Source organism: Leptonychotes weddellii, chromosome 8 (genome assembly GCF_054177405.1).
Source record: "Leptonychotes weddellii isolate Sample4059 chromosome 8, ASM5417740v2, whole genome shotgun sequence".
NCBI classification, from domain to species: Eukaryota; Metazoa; Chordata; class Mammalia; order Carnivora; family Phocidae; genus Leptonychotes; species Leptonychotes weddellii.
Window position 1 is genome coordinate 25540435 of NC_138376.1, and position 22659 is coordinate 25563093.

Here is a 22659-nt window from a genome sequence, read left to right on the forward strand (position 1 = left end):
AGACAGAAAATGAACACACATATGGCACGTTGGAAAACAGTTTAATGATCACTCACCAAAATCCATAGAACTTTACATGTTTACAGGGACAAACTTTTCCACTACTCTTGCTTTCACTGTGTTTTTCGTGGTAGAGTATCTCAAGTCAAAAGTTTCTGGTTGTTTCATCTACTTAAAACCCAGATGGAAGAAACAACGTAAGTCATAGCAACTACATGCTTCAGTGTGAAACCGTCAAAGCTCTCCTGGAAAGGTTTTCTCTCTGAAAGCAGCTTCCCTGTCTAGAAGATGCTTACGGCCCACGTACCTTCTTCCAACTGGCCAAGAAACAGTTCAATGCCTCAAAATGCCCAAAGAAGTCCCAATATTTAGTCAAGGCAAGTATGAAACAGGCTGCATGCCTTTGAGATGCGATGAATATCAGAGTTCCAAGAAAGACATTAAAATCATCATGGAATCCTTGGAGGACTGAGATACTAAAGCACCAGTGCAAAAGTCTCATGCAGCAGCAGGTCTGGAACCAGCGCTTCTTCCTTCAGTACCAGGCCTTTCTAGGCTTTGGTCTAGAAGAAGATGATTTTTTTGTGCTTTGAGTTGGGGATCTGCCCCTTGGACTTTAACCTCCGAACAGCCTCCCTCATATGTTTGGGTTGGAGTGGTGGCATTTCTCCCCACTTCTCACACACATCCAGTGCTAAACAGAGGACAAGAAGAAAAGTTTCGTTGTCAAAGAACTTCATATTACATAATCCATTTGAATCCTGTAATTTTCATTAACCCTTCTGAAGCTTGCTAAGGAAACCATGACACTCCTTTCTTTAGAGAATGCTATAAAACACATCACGTTAGCTTTAGTATATCCTATCAGGCTTTATCATAGGCAATAGTTTAAAACATAACTTCTGCTTAAAAAAATAAAACATTTCATTGATGAGATTAGCAATACACAGTGGCCAGGTTCTTTCCTTGACGGACAGAGGGCAGCTCCCATGGGTCTATAACATTGGGGACAACTCCTCATCATACCACACTGGTCAGGCCCCAGTGATTGCTTTTCTTTTGTCTTTGATTTGGCAACAGAAATGAGCAAAGTCCATTGGAGAAAAGTACGAAGTATGTTTCTGTCACCCTGGGCTGGGGACAGGCATCCAGAAAGGAGATTTCCCAGATGCTTCCTTGCCTCTGAGTATTAAAACTTCTGAGGAATAATGGTCATGCTCTCCTGAATACAAGGTGCCCAACTTGGTCAACTACTAGTGCAAATGCAAACTCCCACAGTGTTTAATAGGTCCCTTAGTATAGATACTCTTGAAAATAAGACCCCCAAAGGTTCAATCCCGTATGTGTATTAATAATACTCACCTTCTTCTACCACCTCCCCGACGAAAACCTTGGAAATACCAGACATAGCAATAACAACATTCTGAGACACAGAGGTGCCCGTGATGGACTGGATCAGCTTGAAAGAAGGACAAAGACCATGATTAATATAGTCAAGAACTGGCTTTGGAACATGGTACCCTTAAGAGTTTTTTTTTCCTAAAAAAGTGTTTGCTAAAGGCTGGATGCTGAAATTAAGACTATTAAAACAAGGATTCAGGTGTATAGTGACCTATATGTCAAGACCCTATCCCTGGAATACAAAACTCCAACTGATTATTGAGGGGCATGTTATTTTTATTTTCCTGCATAAATGATCCACCACCTTGACTAACACCCCACTCAAAATGCTAATGGACATAGCTCTTGTGTCTAGTTTAGCTCTCACATCAGATGGAAATGAAGTGTGGTAGTCCATCCTTACCCTTTTAATGGCTGCCTTAGGGAAAGCTGACCGGCGATACATTTCATAACGGTTCAGCTGCTCCTCCGAAAAGGAAGAAACCAGGATTCTAGACAAAGATTCAGGTAATTAAGTTGGCTTACAAGAACAAATGCTTAAAATGTATCATCACATCAATAAAAGCAAGTCTCAGACAATTAGAAAATAAATTTTCGAGAGGTCAATAGCATTAGGTTTGGTGCTTACAAGGAATGAAGATAAAGCATTTTTACTCTTTTTTTAAAAATTTATTTATTTGACAGAGAAGGAACACGAGCAGGGGGAACGGCAGGCAGAGGGAGAAGCAGGCCTCCCGCAGAGCAGGGAGCCTGATGCAGGACTTGATCCCAGAACCCTGGGATCACGACCTGAGCCAGAGGCAGACAGACGCTCAACAGACTGAGCCACCCAGGTGTTCCACAGCGTTTCTACTCTTAAGGAACTTGAGAAAAAGTGAAACACAACTTCCTTTCTACTTCATTAAGAACAAAAACTTAAACAACAATGTTGGGTCACAGTATACTGTACTATCTAGATTGTATAGGTTGTTTTCAGCACGTGGCTCTCTCTCCCCATAACTCTACCTTACTACATATTGATGGTAAAAATTTGATACATAAATTTATATTCAAACCAGTAGTTTTCAACATTAACTGACTTGGGGGAAAATGTTTGTAAAATATATGGAAAAGGGTTAATACTCTTAATACTTCCAAATAAATAAAAAGATGGCTATATTAATTTAGAAAATGAGCAAAGGACATGAACAGGGAATTTACAAAAATACCAATGGCCAATAAAGAGGAAAAAATTAACTATTATTAACTAAAGAAATGACAATGATAAACTAAAATAAGATAACATTTTTCATGAATCAGACAAATAGTATAAAGAATGGTACTAATAAGAATGGGAGGACAAAAACTCATACCTGCTGGTAGAGTGTGAAGTGGAACGACCTTTCTGGAGAAGCATTTGGAAATGTGTATGAAGAGCCTTTGAAAATATTCATACTGTTTGAACTGGCAATTCACTTCTAGTTTATTTAGGAAATAAGTAGACAAGTATGCAAAGATGTGCTCAAAGATACTCATCATAATGTTGTCAAAAGAAAAAAAAAGAACTACAGGGATTGATTAAATTATTCACCTGCATAATGGAATATAATGCAGCCATTGCAACTGATGATTTATGGGCATATTTACTGACAAAATATTTAGCTATACGTATAAAACATTAAAAACAAGTCTGAGGGGTGCCTGGGTGGCTCAGTCGTTAAGTGTATGCCTTTGGCTCAGGTCATAGTCCCAGGGTCCTGGGATGGAGCCCCACATCAGGCTTCCTGCTCCCTGGGAAGCCTGCTTCTCCCTCCCCCACTCCCCCTGCTTGTGTTCCTTCTCTCACTGTGTCTCTCTCTGTCAAATAGATAAATAAAATCTTAAAAAAAAAAGTCTGAAAACAACAACAACAAAATAAACCAAAAACACCCCCAAGTATGAAGAAGTATATAATCAAATATATATCCAGGGTTAACTCTAGTGGTGGGATTAGAGGTAATTATTTTTTTCCATTTTTCTGTATTCTCTGAATAATTTGCATGAACCCATACATCTTTTACAATCAGAAAACACCATGAGGGGTGCCTGGCTGGCTCAGTCTGGTGGAGCGTGTGATTCTTGATCTTGGGGTTGTGGGTTTGAGCCCCATGTTGGGTGTAGAGATTACTTAAAAATAAAATCTTAAAAAAAAAACAAAAAACCCCCCCCAAAACCCAAAAAACCACAATGAAGCTACTTCCATTTAAAAAAATGTTACGACCTAGATATATAATTAACATGGAAAACACTCACCCTATATAATGTGAAAAACAGGTTACAAACAGTAACATCTTTGGAAAAATTTATTTCTAGATATATATATGTATATAGAAAGTGTCTTGGAGACTATACACCAAAATATTAAGTTTTTTTTTTTTTTTTTTAAAGATTTTATTTATTTATTCATGAGAGACAGAGAGAAACAGAGGGAGAAGCAGGCTCCCAAGGAGCGGGAAGCCCGATGTGGGACTCGATCCCAGGACCCCGGGATCATGACCTGAGCCGAAGGCAGACGCTTAACCATCTGAGCCACCCAGGCGCCCAAAATATTAACAGTTTTTATCTCTGGTGATAAGATGATATTTTTCTTTTTACTTATTTATGTTTTCTAAAATGTAACATAAGGTATTATTTGCTTTATTTTCTTTTGAATATAAAAAAGGAAAAAAATTTATTAACTTTGTATGGTCAAGTTAGAGCCTTGAAATGGGGAAAAAAATCAGAAAGTGACTTACTGCATCTTTTGAATCTCATCTTCATCCACTTTTTGCTTCTTCTCTTTCTTTTCTTTGGTATCTATTTTCATTTTTTTGGCTGCAGGAGTAAGTAAAGATGAGTCTTCCCTTTCAACTGCTGTTAAATCTGAGATGTCCTGACTCTTGAGCTGAGAAGATGAAAGAAACCCCATTATATACGTGGCCTACTTTCCAGACTTGGGTAAGACCTCATTCTTATTACAACACAACAAACCCATTATTCAATAGTTTTTTGGTTCCAAACACTGGCTGTATCATCATTATGTGTAAGATACACTCTCCTAAAGAAGTTTATAGCCCAGCTGTGGAAAGAAAACCAGACAAATAATCCCGTGTTCCAGTTTAGCTATGATCATAGCTCTAGTATGTTTACAAAGGAAATGATATGCCAAGGATCATGAAAACCACTCCCCCCCTTGAGCCCACTTTCCTGACCTCATTCTTTAGAGGGGATGTCAGAAAAGTCCTCTCCATCCAGCCAGCTCTTCTGCCTCTAAATCTATAGATCTCTTTATTGCTGATGATTCCATCTGGAAAGAATATTAAAAAGGAGGCACCTTCTCATCAAAACAGTGTTTCTTTGAATTTGGAACTTTTAATAATTTTTTTTAAGTAACCTCTACCCCCAGCATGGGGCTCGAACTCATGACCCTGAGATCAAGAGTCGCATGTTCTACCGACTGAGCCAGCCATGCGGCCCTGGATTTGGAACTTATAAGTGAGCTTCTCCCATGTGTAGTGCTCTTTTCTTCCTATCTCTCAATTCTACTGTATCATGCAAATATTTATTTTTCATTGCTAGACTGAAAACTTTTTGAAGATAGGTTTGTCTCTTATTATTTCTCTCCCCACATAAGCATTTAGCATAGGTTTACTCATGCTAGATTAATGTCTGTTTAATAGCAATTAAAATCAAAATCCAAACTTCACCCCCTCTACCTTAATATAAAATCAAAAGACATAACAAACCTCATTAATGGGATTTAACCTCTGTTTTCCCTAAAGAGGAACTCATATGAACTCATACAGGAATGTGAGGGGGGTAGGTGAAAGTGAAGGCAGTATACCTTTAAAAAACTTGTCAATTTCTTCTCTAGTTATCTATTTAATACAAGTTTTCTAACCTCTCTGTGCTTCAGTTTTGGTGATTTATATTTTCCCTAAAAATAAGCCATTTTTCTTAGATTTTCAAATGTATTTGGCCTAAACTTGAACATCAAATATTTCTGGTTCTGTTCTTTTATTTATTTATTTATTTTAAAGATTTTACTTATTTGAGAGAGAGAGAGCACAATCAGGGGGAGGGAGAGGGAGAAGCAGGCCCTCTGCTGAGCAGGGAGCCTGACCTAGGGCTGGAATCCAGGACCCCGGGATCACGACCTCAGCTGAAGGCAGATGCTTAACCGACTGAGCCACCCAGGTGCCCCTGTTCTGTTTTTTTTTTTTCTGGTTTCTTGAGTTAGGTGCTTATTTTCAGAATCTTGTTAATAATAAAAATATATAAAGCTATGAAATTTTCTTTAAATAAAGTTTTTAAAGGCCATAGAATTTAATGTAGTGTTCTCTTTATTTATTTCTTTAATCTAAGGGCTAGTTAAAAAATAGTTTAAAATATCCAGATGCTAGTTTTTTGGGAGGAGTGAGGGTGGGGAGAAGTTTTTTTTGTTAATTTTAGGTCTATTGCACTGTACTAACAGGATGTGGCCTGTTTTGATTTCTACTTTTAAGAATTTGTGTTTTTCTTTGTGGTATGGTATATGATTTTTTTTTTTTTTAAGATTTTATTTGAGAGGGAGAGAGAGCAAGTGAGAGCACAAGAGCAGGGGCAGGGAGCCCGATGCGGGGCTCGATCCGAGGACGCTGGGATCATGACCTGAGCTGAAGGCAGACGCTTAACGAACTGAGCCACCCAGGCACCCCTATACGATCAATTTTTAAAAAGTGTTTCAGATAAAAAAAAATTATCTTCTGTTGGGTGCAAATTTCTGCATGTAGTAAGCTCCTTATGGGACTGAGACGATTATTCAAATCTTCTCTGTCCTTCAGATCTGTTTTAAAGGTTCCTTCTTAAAATAGTTTCATCACATTTTTCTTTTTCTAAAAGTTCTTACTTTATATGTTTTGATGCAACTTAATGCTCTGGAAGGCTGTTTCTATTTAATCCAATGTCCTCCCCCATGATCCCTTTAAGAAGAAGCTCTAAGACTCCAAGATTCTATCTCTAGAAATGGAACCGAGAGAACACTGAGATTCTGGTCCCCCGACTGATGCTCGGTTAGGCAACACTGCTGAACTCTTTTCGGGTGGCACAACTGATGGGTTTGGTGTATTTATGCTATAGAGAGCCTTGGACATTAGCATCCAGGTCACTGGTAGTAGTTAAATGTCTGAAGAGGGTAAAAGCGTGGCTAATCCAGTAACTCCCTCGAAGTCTTCCTTGAACGATTCTGCAGTGTATAATGACAAAGTTATGCTTGAGCAACATCTAGGAGAAACCATATTTCGGTCAAAGGGGTACTAGGAATCCTGGGTTCTAGCTCTTGCACTAAGTGTTAGTGTGACATCAGATCCCAATTTCCTCACCAGGAAAACCAAGAGGCTATGTCAAAGTCCCTCAAGGGCGCCTGGGTGGCTTCGTGCGTAGAACATGCCGCTCCTGATTTCACGGTCGTGAGTTCAAGCCCCACCTTGGGGGTAGAGTTTACTTAAAAAAAATTCTCTTAGAAGTAGACTTGATATCTAAGGGATTAAAAGTATTAACCCAATGGCTGGATGTCTAGAACCGAACCAGCATTACAGTTTTGTCTCCTCCCTCTCCCCACCCATCTTCGCAGATCTAAAGGGAGTCATGGTGAGTTCCAGTTATCTTAGATTGGCAGGGAGCAACCAGAAAGCCGGTCCAGCAAGCACTAACAATCTCTGGCCTCATCAACGCTGCTCTCCCTACCTCGCCTTCTTCGGCCGTGGCTTCTTTCAAATCCCCATCTCCGTCCCCGTCAGTTTCCTCCGGGATTCCGTCCGTGTCGGTAGCGCCGGGACCCCCGGGAGCAGCGGCCGTTTCATCTGACTCCCCTATCTCTCCTCCTTTTTCCGTGGGCGACTCGCAGGCATTATCCATAGCAGCAAGAAAAAGAGGGGAGAGATCGCAGTCCTGTCAGACTCTGGAGCTCCCGACCTAGAGGCATACAGCAGCCCACAAGCTTACTTCCTGTTGTCGCGCTATGATAACATCACTCCTACGGCTCCTCGGAGGGGACAGTTGGAAGCATGCGCAGAGGACTTCAGGGCTCTGTTTCAAGTCTGATTTGGTGGCGGTTGGAGAGGGAAGATTGAGGGTACAGAATTCAGTTTGTGGATTTTCCTTCCACATTGGGAAATCAGCATTTGTAAAGGACAGTTGTGTTGTTTACTGAAGGACTTCCTCCCCTCCTTCTGCCTTCCTAAAAACGTAGTTAACTCCTTAGTCCGCTTTCTTCAGAGTAAAGTTTAGGGACGGGAGAAAACTCAATTACGTTGTACGCCCGTGTCGTGGGATGCGGCTATCTGGTAAACTTTTAGGCAGGGACTCAACCTCGTACATTTCAATTGGGTAGAGACCGTGGACCTGTGTGAATTGCCAGCATTTCCCTTGGGTTCCTTAAGCACCCTAAAAAAAAAAAAAAGTCATATAGCTTGAACAGAATTGATCCAATCCATTTATTCACTCCACAACTGTTGAACGCCTGCTTCGAGCTAGGAACAGTTCTAGTAGCAAAAACATACAGTTTCTACCCAATTAAGTGAGTTTTCCAATTCACCAGTACTCAAGATCGAGGTCGGTTTCGCAAGCCTGACTTCTTATGTCAGTTTTGTTAATCTCATCAAAAGTAAGAGGAAGCAAATCCTACTGGGATGGGAGGTCTTTTCTTTGCATATTTCGCTTTAACGAGCCATTTCAGAGATTGGGACCATGAAGAAGTGGAGATATTTTTATTTAAAATTTTTCCTCTCTTCCCTCATTGAGGTACGGAGCGGGGCATTTTATTCACCTCTGTATCACCAGGTTCCCACATCCACCACATATTTAATTTATGCGTGCTCAAAGAATGGGCTTGGAAATGTAGGTGCGCGTTACCATATTTCTCTCTTTGTTTCTACGCTGCCTGGGTGAATTACCGTATTTCCTGTCCTGTGGGCTCCCAAAACCTTTGGGGAAGGAGCGCACTTCGGGAGGCGCATACAGGTGGTCCCGTTTGTTCCCTTCCCCCTGTACAGCGAGTAACTACAAGGCGCTTTCCTCTTGCCCCTGGAGTCCTATCTCCGCAGACCCAGGTCCATTTCCTGCAGACCAAAGCCACCTGTACCCGCCGGCCGAGCCCCGCCAAGCTAGGTGGGCAAGGGGGCGGGGCGCGGGGGCGCGGTGACGCGTGACGCCAGATCCCGGAAGTGACGCGCTCCTGGGGAGAAAAGGCGGGGGGGAGGGGGGTGGTGTCCCCGGCCGGGTTGGGGGGTGCGTTGCCCGGAGACGGAAAGTTTGGGAGCGGGAGCAGCCTCCGCCGCAGCCCTGGGAAGGGGGTCCAGGGGGCGGTGGCCCTGGGGATGGGGAAGGAGCAGGAGCTGCTGGAGGCGGCCCGCACCGGGCACCTCCCGGCCGTGGAGAAGCTGCTGTCCGGGAAGCGGCTCTCCTCAGGCTTCGGGGGCGGCGGCGGCGGCGGCGGCTCCTCCGGGAGCAGCGGCGGCGGCGGCGGCGGCCTGGGATCCTCGAGCCATCCCCTTTCCAGTCTGCTCAGGTGAGTAACGCGCCGGGGCCGGACAGCCGCCTGGAGACCCCTTCTCCCCCGCGCGTCTCCTGGGTCTCCAGAGAGGTCCGCGCTTCTGAGACCCGGGCGGGTGGGTTTGCTGGGTGTCCCGGGTCGAAGGCGGGCGGCCCACGGGGAGGAGCGCGGGTGTGGGTCCGCGCGGAGCCGGGCTCCGGTCTCGCATCCTGACCCGGCTGCGGAGAATGGTGGGAGTGCCCGGGTGGCAGCCGCCGCCGCATGGCACAGCCCGGCTTCACCCTCGCCCGCTGTCGGGTGCCAGCTGTCGTATCTCACAAGCCACTTTAGAGCAAAGGAATATTTAAATCTCCCTCACCTCCTGCAGAAATTCCCACGCCTTGCAGAATCTCGCCGCTCCTCTGGAGGGAATTCTCTTGATTCCCTTCTTTTGGGAACTTGGAACCTTCCACCACGCTCCGCAGGACCTGGCTTTTGTTGTTTATATTAAAATTGTGTCTGGATTTATCACATTCAAAGCGTTCATTTAGTCCCTCTTGTGCTTGAAGCTCAAATCTAGTTCGTTGTAGTGAACCTCATTGGATTAGTCTGCTAATCCTGCATATGCAGGATTCATCAAGGGGTTTATTCGTCAAGAAACAAAGCTTTAGAAAGACTGGTTTAGGAAACTGAGGGGTGCTTTAAACTTTTCTGAGATCTGTTGTTAAACACTTGAATCTGGAACTGTACGGATTGAGAGAGAAAGGTCACTTTTGCGTGGCTTGGGGGGGAATTGGACGTGCTTTGTCAGTGTGAGTAAAATGTGTTGGTTCAGCAGCACTTTCATTGCCTGTTTTCTTTTCCTTCCTTGTTCTTTTGAGCTTTTTAAGAAGTGGAAGTTCATTTAGAAATGGCTTCGTTGGCTTTTGTTTCCCCATTAGTTTATTCAGTTACTTCGAGTGAGCTTGGACCAAAGCAGCCCAAGGATCTAATAAATTGTTAGGTATTAAGCACTGGGTACAAGCCCATGTCTACACAGGAAGATTTTTTAAAAAGCAGTATAAGAGAAGAACTCTCCCCAGGAGTTCTTTTGGGGAGGTTAAAACCAGTGCTATTTGCTGCCCTTTCTCCAGCCCCTGGAACAATGCTGTCTCACAGTTGGTACTCAGGATTCTTTGAAAGAATAAAAATATCAATTAGAGGATGACAGATTTCTAAATAGGGTGATGGTGGTCCTGGCAGTAATTGTTAGTAGTTCGGAGAAATGAGACATAACTTTGGGAATGAGATAGAGACCAGAGCTTCCAGGAGGAGGACTTCAGCTCGCTTTGAAGGATGTGAGGATTTAGATTGGTGAAGTACAGTGAGAGCATTCCAGGCTGGCAAGCCCTGATCAGAGGCACAGAGCAGGAAAGGAAACTTATCTGGTGCTAGTGGGGCACTAGAAGAACTTCCTGCCAGGAGCCTTGAGTGGTTGGGCGTGATAAAGGTAATAATAATGAATGAGTACACTTCCATCTTTTAGATTGACTTAGTCTTTCTTATGTTTATAGTCCCAGTCCCTAGATCAGTGCCTGACAACTTATGGGTGTTCAATAGATGTACTTTTTTTTTTTTTTTTAAGATTTTATTTATTTATTGGAGAGAGAGAGAGCACAAGTGGGGGAGGAGCAGAGGCAGAGGCAAAGGGAGAAGCAGGCTCCACACTGAGCAGAGAGCCCTGGGATCATGACCTGAGCCGAAGGCAGACGCTTAACCGACTGAGGCACCCAGGTGCCCCTCAAAAGATGTACTTTGAATGCATGCATTGGGTTTCGAATCTTCCCTGGGTTACTTTGGTATTTCTGCACTCTGATGTCTGAGAGATGAGGAGAAAGACTATAGAAGTTTGGAGGTGCCTGTCTCTATTTGGTTGAATAATGTAGCATTTGGAGGGTTGCCGGAGATACCTTAACCCCTAGTATAACCTGCTGACATGAGAAACTTCCAAATATCTCCCACCTTCAAGTACAGGTCAAATTACTCTTACTGCTCACACTCAGAGACTGTTGAAATTTTGCTGAGGATTTAGCTGCCATGTAGTTAAGCAAGACTAGGAAATGTTTGTTGACCACAGTGTTTTTACTTTGGGCCTCATACTAAAATGTCCAGTCTCTGTCATAAAGTGTGCACGGTGTCTCCATTTCCTTGCATAAGAGAGCTGACTCCTGACGTGCTCTTGTGTCTGTTACGGAGATGGTAGGTGGCCCAAGAGCTTCCTTAGCCTCTCATCGCTGGGATTCCTAGGGGCAGGGAGGATCTTCAGGCACTAGTTACATTAGGTGTGTCATTAATTAGAGGTGATTCTGGTTCAGCCAGTGGGAGATTTCTGAGCAAATGACACTCTGTATTTAAATAGTCCGTAGGTCAGCATGTCCTCCCATTTTAGGTTTGGAAATAGTAGAGGGTAGGCTCCCTTTGCCCACACTCCTCACCTCCAAGGACCCTTAACAAGAGCTGTGGAATCCTAGCTTCAGATCTGGCCTTTGCATTAGCTGCCGTATCCTACCCTTACTAGTACTGCCAACCGTAACCTATGTTTGTCCCTCTGTTTGAGTGACCAAGTAAAGCTGGCTAGAATGGGAGCTTACAGCTGCAGTGGATATAAATGTTCTAAACCACATGTGTGTTTGTCTGTTCATCTGTTTATGACCCCCCTCCCCTAGTTCCACAAAGGTTTTGTGTTTATTCTTATGCTACAAAATGCTCCCTCTTTCACCCCCTCTCTTTATTCTTACACTTCTTGGGCTTAGGTCTTAACTTCTTAAAGCCCTCCCTGCTGACCCTAATACACACAGATCTCTCAGGCTTCTACTTCTTTGGAACCCATCATCTGGAGCGTACAGTAGCTCATCGGCTCATACTTTACTTGCCTAGTTTTCCTAGTTTATTGCTTTGGCCTGTCAGTATAATGTTTACATATAGTAACACTCACCAGTTGAGAACATACCTGAGAATCAGCAAGTTAGCAAAAACTTATAGGAAAAAAGAGTTGTTATAGACTTATTTACTGCACATTTATTCAGAGGCAGTAGAGTATAATGTTCTGCAGTCAGACTGCCTGAATTCCCAGTGTGCTCCCAGCATGGACTAGCTGCTTGATTTTATACAAATTACTCAGCCACTTGGAGTCTCGATTTCTGCATCTGTAAAATGGGGACAGTATTGTTTGCCTTATAGGTATCATCTTAGATACTGTGTGTAAAATACTTCCACATTTTCTGGCACATTGTAAATGCTCCCTGTTAGCCATCCTCAGTTCAGTTCAGCCCATACAGTTTTGCCATACTGCCCCTGCTGTGTACAAAGTACCATGCCAGATATATTATAAATGGTGTTCTTTCATACTTGGGTATGTGTTTTCCGGGCCATGGCAGTTTAGAGACAATAAATAGGGGAGAGGGCCCGCTTAGGTAGGCACATTAGTGCTGTTCATTTATCTAGTGTTTACCTGTCATCTACTTTGTGCCAGGCCAATTGCTAGATGCACTGTAAAGTTTATCTCAGACCCAGCACATAGTAGGTACTTTATCAAAATTAGCCCCTCTCCTGATGCGTGGTCTCTTTCTTTACAGCATTTATAGCAGTATGATGTCTGTGTGACAGATTGACAAAATAAGAGACAGAAAAAGCAATTAAAATCTATCATAATTTTTCCCACTTTTTAGTAATTTGAGACTTTTTTTTTTTTTTTTTAAGATTTTATTTATTTGACAGAGAGAGATACACAATGAGAGAGGGAACACAAGCAGGGGGAGTGGGAGAGGAGGAGCAGGCCTCCCGCAGAGCAAGGAGCCCTATGCGGGGCTCGATCCCAGGACTCTGGGATCATGACCTGAGCCGAAGGCAGACGCTTAACGACTGAGCCACCCAGGCGCCACCGTAATTTGAGACTATTAACATAGATGTGCGTAGCCCTACACACTTCCTTAGGCCCTAGGCATCATTGTACTATAGCTTAGTGCTCTAATTTCTGTTTAGTATGACTCTTAGCCATCAGATACAGATTAAATTATGTTCAGTGTAGCATGTTAATGAAAGTAAGGAAAACATGTTTTAGTTTTTTATCCAAAATGATTCAAATATAGTTTCTGTTACTTAAAAAGACAAGCAGTAGATTATTTAGAAAGCATAGTTACCTGAAAGGTCTAGTCCTAGAAAGGTTCTGGATGGCATAGATTTTGCTTTATATAATACGATATCATTTTCTGATTGTTGAACAGATGTATGCCTTCAGTCAGGTACCTTGGAACAGGCACTGTGTTAAACTTCTTTTTAACTCATGGTATTTTTCAGCCCTGCACACAAATTCTCATGTAATTCAGAGTTTGATATGTTGATGGTCATACTGAAACTACTAATTTCCAGGAAAGCGAATTCTATATGAGAAGACAGTAAGATTTGGGTTAGAAGTGAATTCTATCAACTAAAAGGCAAAAAGACCTGAGAAAAGGAAATGTTACAAGAAAACATCATTTATTAACTTAAAACTATGTTGAATTATGAGCTAAATACTGGTATATGTGAACAATGTAGAGTGAAATGCATTCCTGAGGGTTCAGAAGCACAAAGAAACTAAACCAAAGGTTAGGATTGAGGAATAGATTGTGTTATGGTTTAAGAGAATTCTATACTTAATTTCTTAAGCATAAGAGTGAATAAGAAAAGAAGCCAAGGAGGCTTACTGGAGAAATTGGAAAATTTATAGACAGTAGCAATAAATGTGGCTATAATTAGTATTTACTCTACCTTTTGGGGTGGTGGGGGGAGACTATCTAGAAATAGCCACAGTTTGCCAAATATATGAACTATTTTCTGAAATAAGAAATGAAGAATGAAAACTTTTGAAAAATATACCCCACTTTGGGGACAATAAAAAGTTCTTCCAATGTCAGAAGATATGACAACATATTCATTGTTTTTAAAGAAAGATTCCTAATATTTATGTCAGGAATTCAGACTTAAAAAAAAAAGAAAGTGGTTAACATAACCATTCCATTAAAATGGTCCTTCGTTCACCCCCCAGAATGAATGTGTAGCTTGGAAACAGTAATGGCAAGACAACTTTTCTCATGCTGACCCTGTTACTTTTGTCCTCCCGTGATGGCAGATTTTCTTTTGAATATGCCTAATTTGAGCAAAATGATTTTAACATCCTAAGGAAGAGGACAACGCTGACCAAGGATTGTAGAATGCAAGGTCCTGAAGCAGGATCTCATGGGCTTGTGTGATCTAAGTTCTCATTCTTCCAAGAGAATGCAACAAAACAAAAACAAAACATTAGGATAACAGTTTTCTAGATCTTACACTAAACCCTCTTAATTCATTAAAAATGATTTTTAAAGAACTTCTTAATATATCTCTTTTAAGTATGATTTTATTGGGATAATGGTCCTTTTCCTTTATTTTGGAATTGCTGTGCATTTTCGCTTTCTTTAAAGCAGAATATGACTGTGTGGTTATTTTATATCTAAAAATAGTGCTTATCTTAAACTGAGTAAGGCATGTACTTGTAGAAAAAGATAATTTAACAGAAGTTTGAAAAGTCAGACATCGCCCTTTTTCTGAATTCTCCAATTGAAGTTCAGTTTTTACTGTCTTAGTTACAAAAATTAGAGACTGGAAACAGTGAAACAGTCTTGTGGTCTGCAGAATTTGATTTGTATCCAGTTAGCTTCAGCATGTTCACTTGTCCTGGGAGATTATGGTCCCAGCGAAAGTTGCTTCCTTGGTCAGAAAAATCCTTTTAGAAGTTTCTTTTTTTCTTTTTGATTTGTTCACCCCAAACAGCTGTGAATTTTGGTTTGCAAAAAGGAAATCAATGCTATTTCTACCCTAGTTTTCAGGAGGGAAAGTAAATTACTGGGTTTTATAGCCCAGAGACACCAAGGAAACCCCAAAAGTTGATAGTGGAGAGTTTGTTCTTGGAAATGTCAGGCTCTCCTGTGGGTAGGAACTTGGTCTCTTCTGGACAGCTCTCAGAAAATGTTCCCAACACTGATTTCTAAAAGATTACTGGGAGATTTTCTGTGGTATAGAAAATTATATTGTTACATTCATAGAACATCTTCAAATAACTTTGGTGTGGTTAGAGTTAATGGTAGTAATACTAGAAATTATATGTTATGGCTTCATATTTATCCTTTGTTAGTAATTTGTAGATCAAGTTTGTTTAGTTTACAAATCAGAAAGAGTTTTTAAAACAAGTCGGTTGTCTCTGCTTTACTTGTGATGTTATTACCACTATTAAAAATGGTGGAGATGATCCAGGAAGCAGAACTGCCCCCTGGCTTGCTTAACTGGCGAGGCCTTAGCATGGCTGCTGAAGGTCAGGCCCTGACCCAACTCTGCCTTGTGAGTTAGGCAAGTTACATAACCTCTCTGAGCATCTGTGTCTTCATATGTATAATGGGCCTGGGATATATCTACTTCCTGAAGCAGCATCACATGAGCTAAAATATGGAAGGCACATAATGCCTGGCACATGCCAAGGACTTGGTAAACCTTGGCTGCTAAAATCATCTGATGGGAGTCCAGTGCTTGCCACCCTTGATTAAACTGGAATGATAATCCTGTTAAAGGACATATTTTATATTGATGCCATTTAAAAATGTATAATAATTGATAGCAGAAGCTGCCAAACTTTTTAAATGTGAGTTCCATTTTTAGAAGCCTAAAAATGGTAATGGTGGCAAATTACAAATTGATATAGGTCCACAATCTTTTGTCTGAAACCTTGGGATTTAGTATCCAAAATTTTGGGGTTGTTGGAGAGTAATAGCGAGCCCCTAGTAGAATCTGGGTCAACACTCTGAAACCTTGTATTCCTGCAATGAAATCTGTCAATATTCACACTAAAAGGGATAAATATGAAGCAGCTCTGTGTCAGTTTAGGGCAGGTTTTGTACCTAAACAAGTTTGCCACTAACTTTATAAAATTTATTTTTAGAGATTTTTGGATATCTGAATTGTGAATAAGGGATTATGGATCTCTGTATTTATTATAAAAAATTTCTAGACAGATGAAAGCACAAAGAAGAAAATAAAATCATCTGTAATTCCACCACCTAAAGGAATTAACTGTTGCAATTTTGGTGTACATTCTTTGGTCTTTTTTCTGTGCAATTTTTTTTTTTTTTTTTTTTTAGCAGAAATGACGTTGTTCTGTACATACTTTGTCTCAAAACTTCATTTAATATATTATAAACACTTTCCTATCATTTTCTCTTCAACCTCATTTTAAATGAATAAGTGGTATTCCACAGTGGGTATGGACTGTAATTCATTTAATCCCTCCTCTGCCATTAGACATGACTTTGATTTTAGTTTTCTGCTGTTGGAACAGCCCTGGGATGTACTGTCTTGTATATAACATTTTGTGCATACTCATGCTTATAACATTTTATATACTCAGAATAGTAGGTGTAATTTGAGTATTCAGCCATTGCAAAAATCACATATGCAGTTGTATTTGAGAACTCTTACAATAATTCTAAGGCCCCTTACATCTCCTGGGTCCTTCTGATTGGAAAGTAATGGCTTTAAGCTATGGCTGCTAAATGCTACTTATATTTAGAAAGTTACCTTTGTGCAGGCATAGGACTTTTAATGGTCAAGTTGGGGCCTCTCTGGTCCTTCTTCAGAGGTTAATGTTTAGAAGGGGGCCATTAATAACATAAATGCGTGAAGCGATATGCCCCAAGCAAAACAAGACAAAAGCCATTTTCTTTTGTTCTAGCTTTTATAATGGGAAATTTCAAACATACAGAAGTCAAGAGAATAAAGTAATGAATCCTTGTGTACTATATGTACTTGTAAGACAGTTACCAGCTTATGACCAATTTTGTTTCTTTTAATCAGCCCTCCAGCTAAATTATTTTGAAGACACTCCTATATATATCTTTAGTACATATCTTTAAAAGATAAGGACTCTTTAGATATTCACACTACCATATCACATCTAAAAAATGGCAGTTCCTTAAAATCATCAAATGTTTAGTTACAGTTCAAATTTACCACATTGTCTAAAATAGTTTGTATTTTACAGCTGGTTTGTTCAAATCTGTATCCAAACAAGGTCCACACATTGTATTCATTTGCTATCTCTCTCAGTCTCTTTAAATCTGTGGGTTTCATCTCTGTCATTTTTTCTTGTTTATTTGTTGAAGAAGAAGAGGTATTCACCCCATTTCCCACAGCCTAGGTTTTGCTGATTGCATCTCTGAGGTATCATTTAACATGTTCATCTGTCCCTTGTATTTTCTATAAGCTGGAAATCAGATATAGAGACTTGATCTCATTCAGGTTCAAAGTTTTTGGCAGGATTTCTTCCTGGGGGTGTTGTGTACTTCCTTCATTTAATCTTTCTTTTTTGTGATGTCGGCAGACATTGGAGATCACTGCCTAGATCCAAGATTTAATTAAGAGTTGGCAAAATGGTGATATTTCATTTCCATTTTGCCTTCTTCACTTATTAACTAGAAGACTTTTTTTTTTTTTTTAGGGAGAGAGAGAATGCAAGTGGAAGCAGGGCAGGGGCAGAGGGAGAGGGGGGAGAGAGAATCTTAAGCAGGCTCCATGCTCAGCGCAGAGCCCGACACAGGGCTTGATGATCTCACGACCCTGAGATCATAACCTGAGCCGAAATCAAGAGTTGAACACTTAACTGACTGAGCCACCCAGGTACCCCCAATAATAACCTTTAAAAAATGTGCTCTGAGACACTTAGACTGACAGTTTTACTTTACTATGAAAAGCAGTTAAATTGGTTTATAATGAAGAGGGGTTGTGTGTGTTTGTGTATTTTACTTGAGTGATATTTCTACTCAGAGTCCCCCAGTTTGTGCTGGTTCATCTGGCCATTTGCAAATCAAATGTTCTGATCTTTGAGAGTGTAGATTATATAGTTCAGCTACCTTCTAATCTTTTTTCTCTTTTTAAGTTTTGTGCTGGCCTTAGATGGCCCTATAGATGACAAAGCTGTAAAAAAGATGGCCTAGGGACTTGAGTAATCAAATTTGTTAGGTTGCACTTTCGTTTTGTTTTTTTTTTAAAGATTTTATTTATTTATTTGACAGAGACACAGCGAGAGAGGGAACACAAGCAGGGGGAGTGGGAGAGGGAGAAGCAGGCTTCCCGCCCAGCAGGGAGCCGGGATGTGGGGCTCAATCCCAGGACCCTGGGATCATGACCTGAGCCGAAGGCAGACGCTTAACGACTGAGCCACCCAGGTGCCCCTAGGTTGCACTTCTGGAAGACCAATTTTAAATGGTGTTTTCCCACCAGCTTTATGGGTTGTCTCTAGATAAGAAGCTAGATGTGTCAAGCTGAGTTGTTACTTAGATTATTCAATCTTGTTTGTTACTCAGTATGTTTCATGGTGTTACACTTTTTACATGAGCGTTGAAGAGACGTTGAAGAGTCCACTGAATTTTCTTTTAAGTATATCAAGCACATTTCTCTATGTACTTATTGTTGATTTCTCTTATTGCATTCAGAGTTCCCATTCACAGCTCTGATTTTGAGATCCTGTTCTGACATCTGTGTATTTTCTTTGCTTAGTTTGGAGCTCAACTATATACAAAAGCATTTCTTTTGTTATATTTTATTCATTGGTTTTATATATTGGGAGTGGGGATGGGTGGTTCGGGTCTGGGTGCTTCTGCCTTGGCCCAGATTCCCCCATTGACTAGCCATACAAATGCTACATTATAGTCAATTTAAAAGTGATAAAAGCAGCACGTGGAACCATTTGTTTTTTCCTTTTTGACAGTTGTTGGGACAGTCAGCATTCTACTTTAGAGAGATTTTGACCTCTGTTAGGCAATGACAGCATCCGGCGCCATTATACTGACCAATTTCCTGGCACTTTCACGTGGGGCTCTCAGATTCCTTAAAGAGCATTTTCATTAGTTAAGATGAAAAAATGAAAACAAAAGTAAGAGAAATAAACTGAACTTCTTTACTCAGAAAGGAAAATGTTTCTAAAACACTTCAGCTTCATTGTTCTAAGCAGTTATCAACACAGTTGAGTTGGATGGTGCATGATTCTTGCAAGACTGAGGCTGTGGCTCTGTCCCCATGTGATGGGGCCCATCCTTTGTCGTGATTACACTGCATGCTTATCCCTGCCAGTGGTGACTAGAGGCAACATGATGTATGGGGTCAGTCAAGCTTTTTACTGTGCCTGGAAAAGCAGCTCCAAATGTATGTCCCACTAATAATACCAGTAGTCAGCATTCATCGAACATTCACTGATAACTGGAGTAGTAGCATTGATTTTTGCATTTGGAAGGCATTATCAAGTGCTTGTCTTTACTGGGATTAAGAAAGTAAAATTTTTTATTGTCCATCCTGTTGTGCATTTCATGACTTTCAGCTTTGCACGTGTACAGTTAGATCTCCTAATTAGAATAGTTTTCAGTCACAGCAAAAGTTTAAAGTCTCAGGGATTTTGATTTTTTTTTTAGGGAACGTTCTATTTTTAAAAATTGGAACGTCTCTATTCTTACCTGTGAAATGTAGACAAAGTGGTACTGTTACTTGAGGTGTCAGCTATTATAGAAAACACAAGCTAGTTTATTTGGAGGTGGTACTTTATTTAACCTCAGAAAGATCCTTCTTAAAGGGGGTTTTTGCCTGTGTCACAACCCTTTTTGTCTGAGTGAACCAGCCTTTTGACTTTGTTTTCCTTTCACCTGAGTAAGCATTCATTGTGATTTTCCTTTGTTTCCTTTAAATACAATCCATTTCTTGAGTTATTTTACCTTTTGAATTATAGTCAAGATCCACTTAAAAGAAGTTCAGTGACCGGGAAAGCTTACAAAACAGATCAGTTCAGGGCTGTTTATCTGAATCATTGCAAGATTCTTAGGCTTTCATGTGTTTGTTTTTAGATCTTTAGCTCTTCTCTGGGCCTAGAGAGGAACCCCAGTCCTGGCTTTGTTTGTAACTCTCCGTGCATTGTTCCCCGCTCTTCCTCTGATGCAGTTTGATAAAGTCTGTGCATTGATTGACTCATGTCCTGGTTGGGTCCAGCTACCTGATTCTTGCTTCTTGAGGTTGTCCCACTGCCATGATAAAATTTTTGCAAAAGCCAGCCCACATTGCAGTATCTGGGGTAGTTAGCTCACAAGTTAATTCCCAACAGCTCAGAGTTGTTGCTGTAGATCGTATTGTGGGTGGGTATGTACATGTGTATATGGGAGAGGGATAGAGCACTTCATACTTTACTTTGTGCCAAGAACTTCACATCTGTATTTTCTCATTTACCTTTATAATATGCCTAGTAGATAATTATTGTTATTCCCATTTTGCAGATGAAGAAGCAAAGGTTTGGGGACAGGTTAAAGTCACCAGCACAAGGCCACACAGAGGGGTGCAGAGCCAGGAGTCTCTCTGGCTCCAAAACTATTGCTTGCTTAGCACTCCATGTGACCACTTGGAGAATTTAGTCTCTTTGGAGGAGATTCAGACATCACATACTATATACTTAGGTAATATTTTACCAAAAAAGATGAATTAGGCGTTTATTTATTTTAATTTAATAGTTGCTTTTATAACACTTACTTTGTGCCATACACTCTCCTAAGCACTTTATGAATATTAACTCCTTTTGTTCTCATGACAACTCTTTGGGGAAGGCACTAGTATCTTTGCCATTTTATTGATGAGAAAACTGAAACACAGAGAAATCACATAGCTTGCCCCAGGTGGTAAGTCAAGAAGTAGTAGAACTTGGTTTTGAACCCAGGCAGACTGGCTCTGGAGTCCTTGCCCCTTAGTTTTTATGCAATTGGGGATTCTTCCTTTTATCCGAGAATGTAACACAAAATCCCTTTGGAACACGTTGACTACCTAAAGTGAGAGGCTTATTAAAAACAAAAACAAAAAAAAAAACCCATTGGCAATTTCCCTGAAATATAGGAAAATTAGATGAGGGGAATGTCTTTAAACTAATGCCAAATAATATATTAGTTAAGAGGATATAGGGGAGGGGCGCCTGGGTGGCTCAGTCGTTAAGCGTCTGCCTTCAGCTCAGGTCATGATCCCAGGGTCCTGGGATCGAGCCTCGCATTGGGCTCCCTGCTCAGCGGGAAGCCTGCTTCTCCCTCTCCCACTGCCCCTTCTTGTGTTCCCTCTCTCACTGTCTCTCTCTCTGTCAAATAAATAAATAAAATCTTAAAAAGAAAAAAAAAGGATATAGGGAAATGCCCCGCAGCTGACGAAGAGGAAAAAGCCTCCCATATTGCTTCTTTCAAACTTTTCTTCTAGGAAATTCCCATCTTCCTCTCAGGCAGGTTAATGCATTCATGAATTTCATGTGGGAGAAAATTCAGCCTCCCCCACCCCCCTTCCCCAAGTTCAAAGTGATAAAGATTTGTTTTTGGACACATGACTGCCAGATGTACCACCAAGGCCAAAGTGTATGCAAGGGAAGTAAATCTAAACAATTGGCAAGAAACCAGAGGCCTGTGTATTTGTAGTTATTTCAAACTCTTGCTACCCACTCAGCTTTTTAACAGTTCTCTCCACTCCTCCTACCTCATTAGTGATTTATGACCAAATATTTTATCTCATAATAATTAGTTTGTCCATAAAATGATTTTCAGAGAATATTATCTGGCTAGTTCAAATGATTGTTGATAGTAGTTTGAAGCCTAGGATTTGGAGATAGGAGATGTTAGTTTCCCATAATCCTTAGTGCTTTAATCTTCACAGCCTTGTGATAGAGGTATTAGTGACCACTTTACTGATGAGATTCAGAGAGGTTAAGGACTGAGGTTTTCCATTTGGGCCTTTAGAGTTTATTTTGTGTGGAGATCATGGCTAACAGAAAGAAAGGTATCTTGAGTCCCCAGGTTGTAGACGTAGAAGGGAAATGTAGTATATTCTATATCCTAGTTAAACAGCTCTGAAAATTCCTATGGGTCCTATATGCTTAGCAATAATAGACGAGCTCTATTACTTTTTACCTACAAATGCAAATACCTCAGATACTAAAATTGGCAGGGATTCCAGATTTGCTACATTTTAATCTGTTGCTGTCTCATTATTGTATGTTTAAGACTTACCTGGAGAATAGTTTTCTTGCCAGTCACTCATCAGCAGCCCTTTGCCATCTTTAGCAGACCCAGAGCAGACTTTCAAAAAGGTTTTTAAGTCAGTGATTCAGGACTTAGTGCTTCATTTTCAAGTTTAACTGTTTGGTTCATTTTTTAATTTTTAAAAATTTTATTTATTTTTTAAGATTTTATTTATTTGAGAGAGAGAGAGAGAGCAAGCGCGAGCAAGCGAGTGCGCAAATTGGGGGAAGGGGCAGAGGGAGAGAGAGAATCTTAAGCAGGCTCCATGCCCAGCACAGAGCTCAATGCAGGGCTGGATCTCATGACCCTGAGATCATGACCTGACCTGAAATCAAGAGTTGGATGCTTAACTGACTGAGCCACCCAGGTGCCCCACCCACCCAGTGGTTGCGTTGGTTTTTTTTTTCTTTTTTAAAGAAAGAGTGTATGAGAAATTAGGATCCAGTACTTTTACTTATTATGCTTCGTCAATCAGATTGATAGAGCTTTTTCTTAATGTCTTTTGTTTACCTATTATGATCTGTTAGATGCATTATCTTCAGTTACCATCACTTCTGTTTACCTCTCTTTAATATTTTACTTCTCTTTAATATTTACTCTTTTGTGAACTGTATCATTAATTTACAG

The 22659-nt window shown here is 40.7% G+C and overlaps 2 protein-coding genes across 10 annotated transcripts in view; one reads left to right on the forward strand and one right to left on the reverse strand.

The window, feature by feature from the left end:
- Positions 1 to 25: 25 nt before the first annotated feature.
- TAF11 (TATA-box binding protein associated factor 11) lies at positions 26 to 7404 on the reverse strand. 2 transcript variants are annotated; one of them, XM_006737062.3, is made up of 5 exons: positions 7123 to 7402; positions 4155 to 4303; positions 1805 to 1892; positions 1363 to 1459; positions 26 to 694 (listed from the first exon to the last, which is right to left on the reverse strand). In XM_006737062.3, exons 1-5 carry the CDS (start codon positions 7291 to 7293, stop codon positions 564 to 566), a joined length of 636 nt encoding a protein of 211 aa, XP_006737125.2. In that variant the 5' UTR covers positions 7294 to 7402; the 3' UTR covers positions 26 to 563. The 2 variants fall into 2 exon arrangements, with proteins under 2 accessions (XP_006737125.2, XP_006737126.2); XM_006737063.3 differs by lacking the exon at positions 1363 to 1459 and having other exon boundaries at positions 7123 to 7404.
- A 1293-nt stretch (positions 7405 to 8697) lies between these two features.
- ANKS1A (ankyrin repeat and sterile alpha motif domain containing 1A) overlaps positions 8698 to 22659 on the forward strand; it is a 177834-nt gene continuing 163872 nt past the window's right edge. For 2 of the 8 annotated variants that reach the window (XM_031032039.2, XM_031032041.2), the window contains exon 1: positions 8702 to 8944. In XM_031032039.2, coding sequence (XP_030887899.1) covers positions 8754 to 8944 — 191 coding nt within the window. In that variant the 5' untranslated portion in view covers positions 8702 to 8753. Of the gene's footprint in view, positions 8945 to 22659 lie in introns of all 8 variants that reach the window. The other 6 variants (XM_081828038.1, XM_006737064.3, XM_031032037.2 and 3 more) reach the window with 5 other exon arrangements.

Coding starts and splice junctions, on each gene's coding strand:
- TAF11 (XM_006737062.3), bottom strand. CDS start 7,293: ATGGATAATGCCTGCGAGTCGCCCACGGAAAAAGGAGGAGAGATAGGG. Junction 1,893..4,154: donor GATGAGATTCAAAAGATGCA/GTAAGTCACTTT, acceptor ATCTTTGTCTAG/AATCCTGGTTTCTTCCTTTT. Junction 1,460..1,804: donor CTAAGGCAGCCATTAAAAGG/GTAAGGATGGAC, acceptor CCTTCTTTCAAG/CTGATCCAGTCCATCACGGG.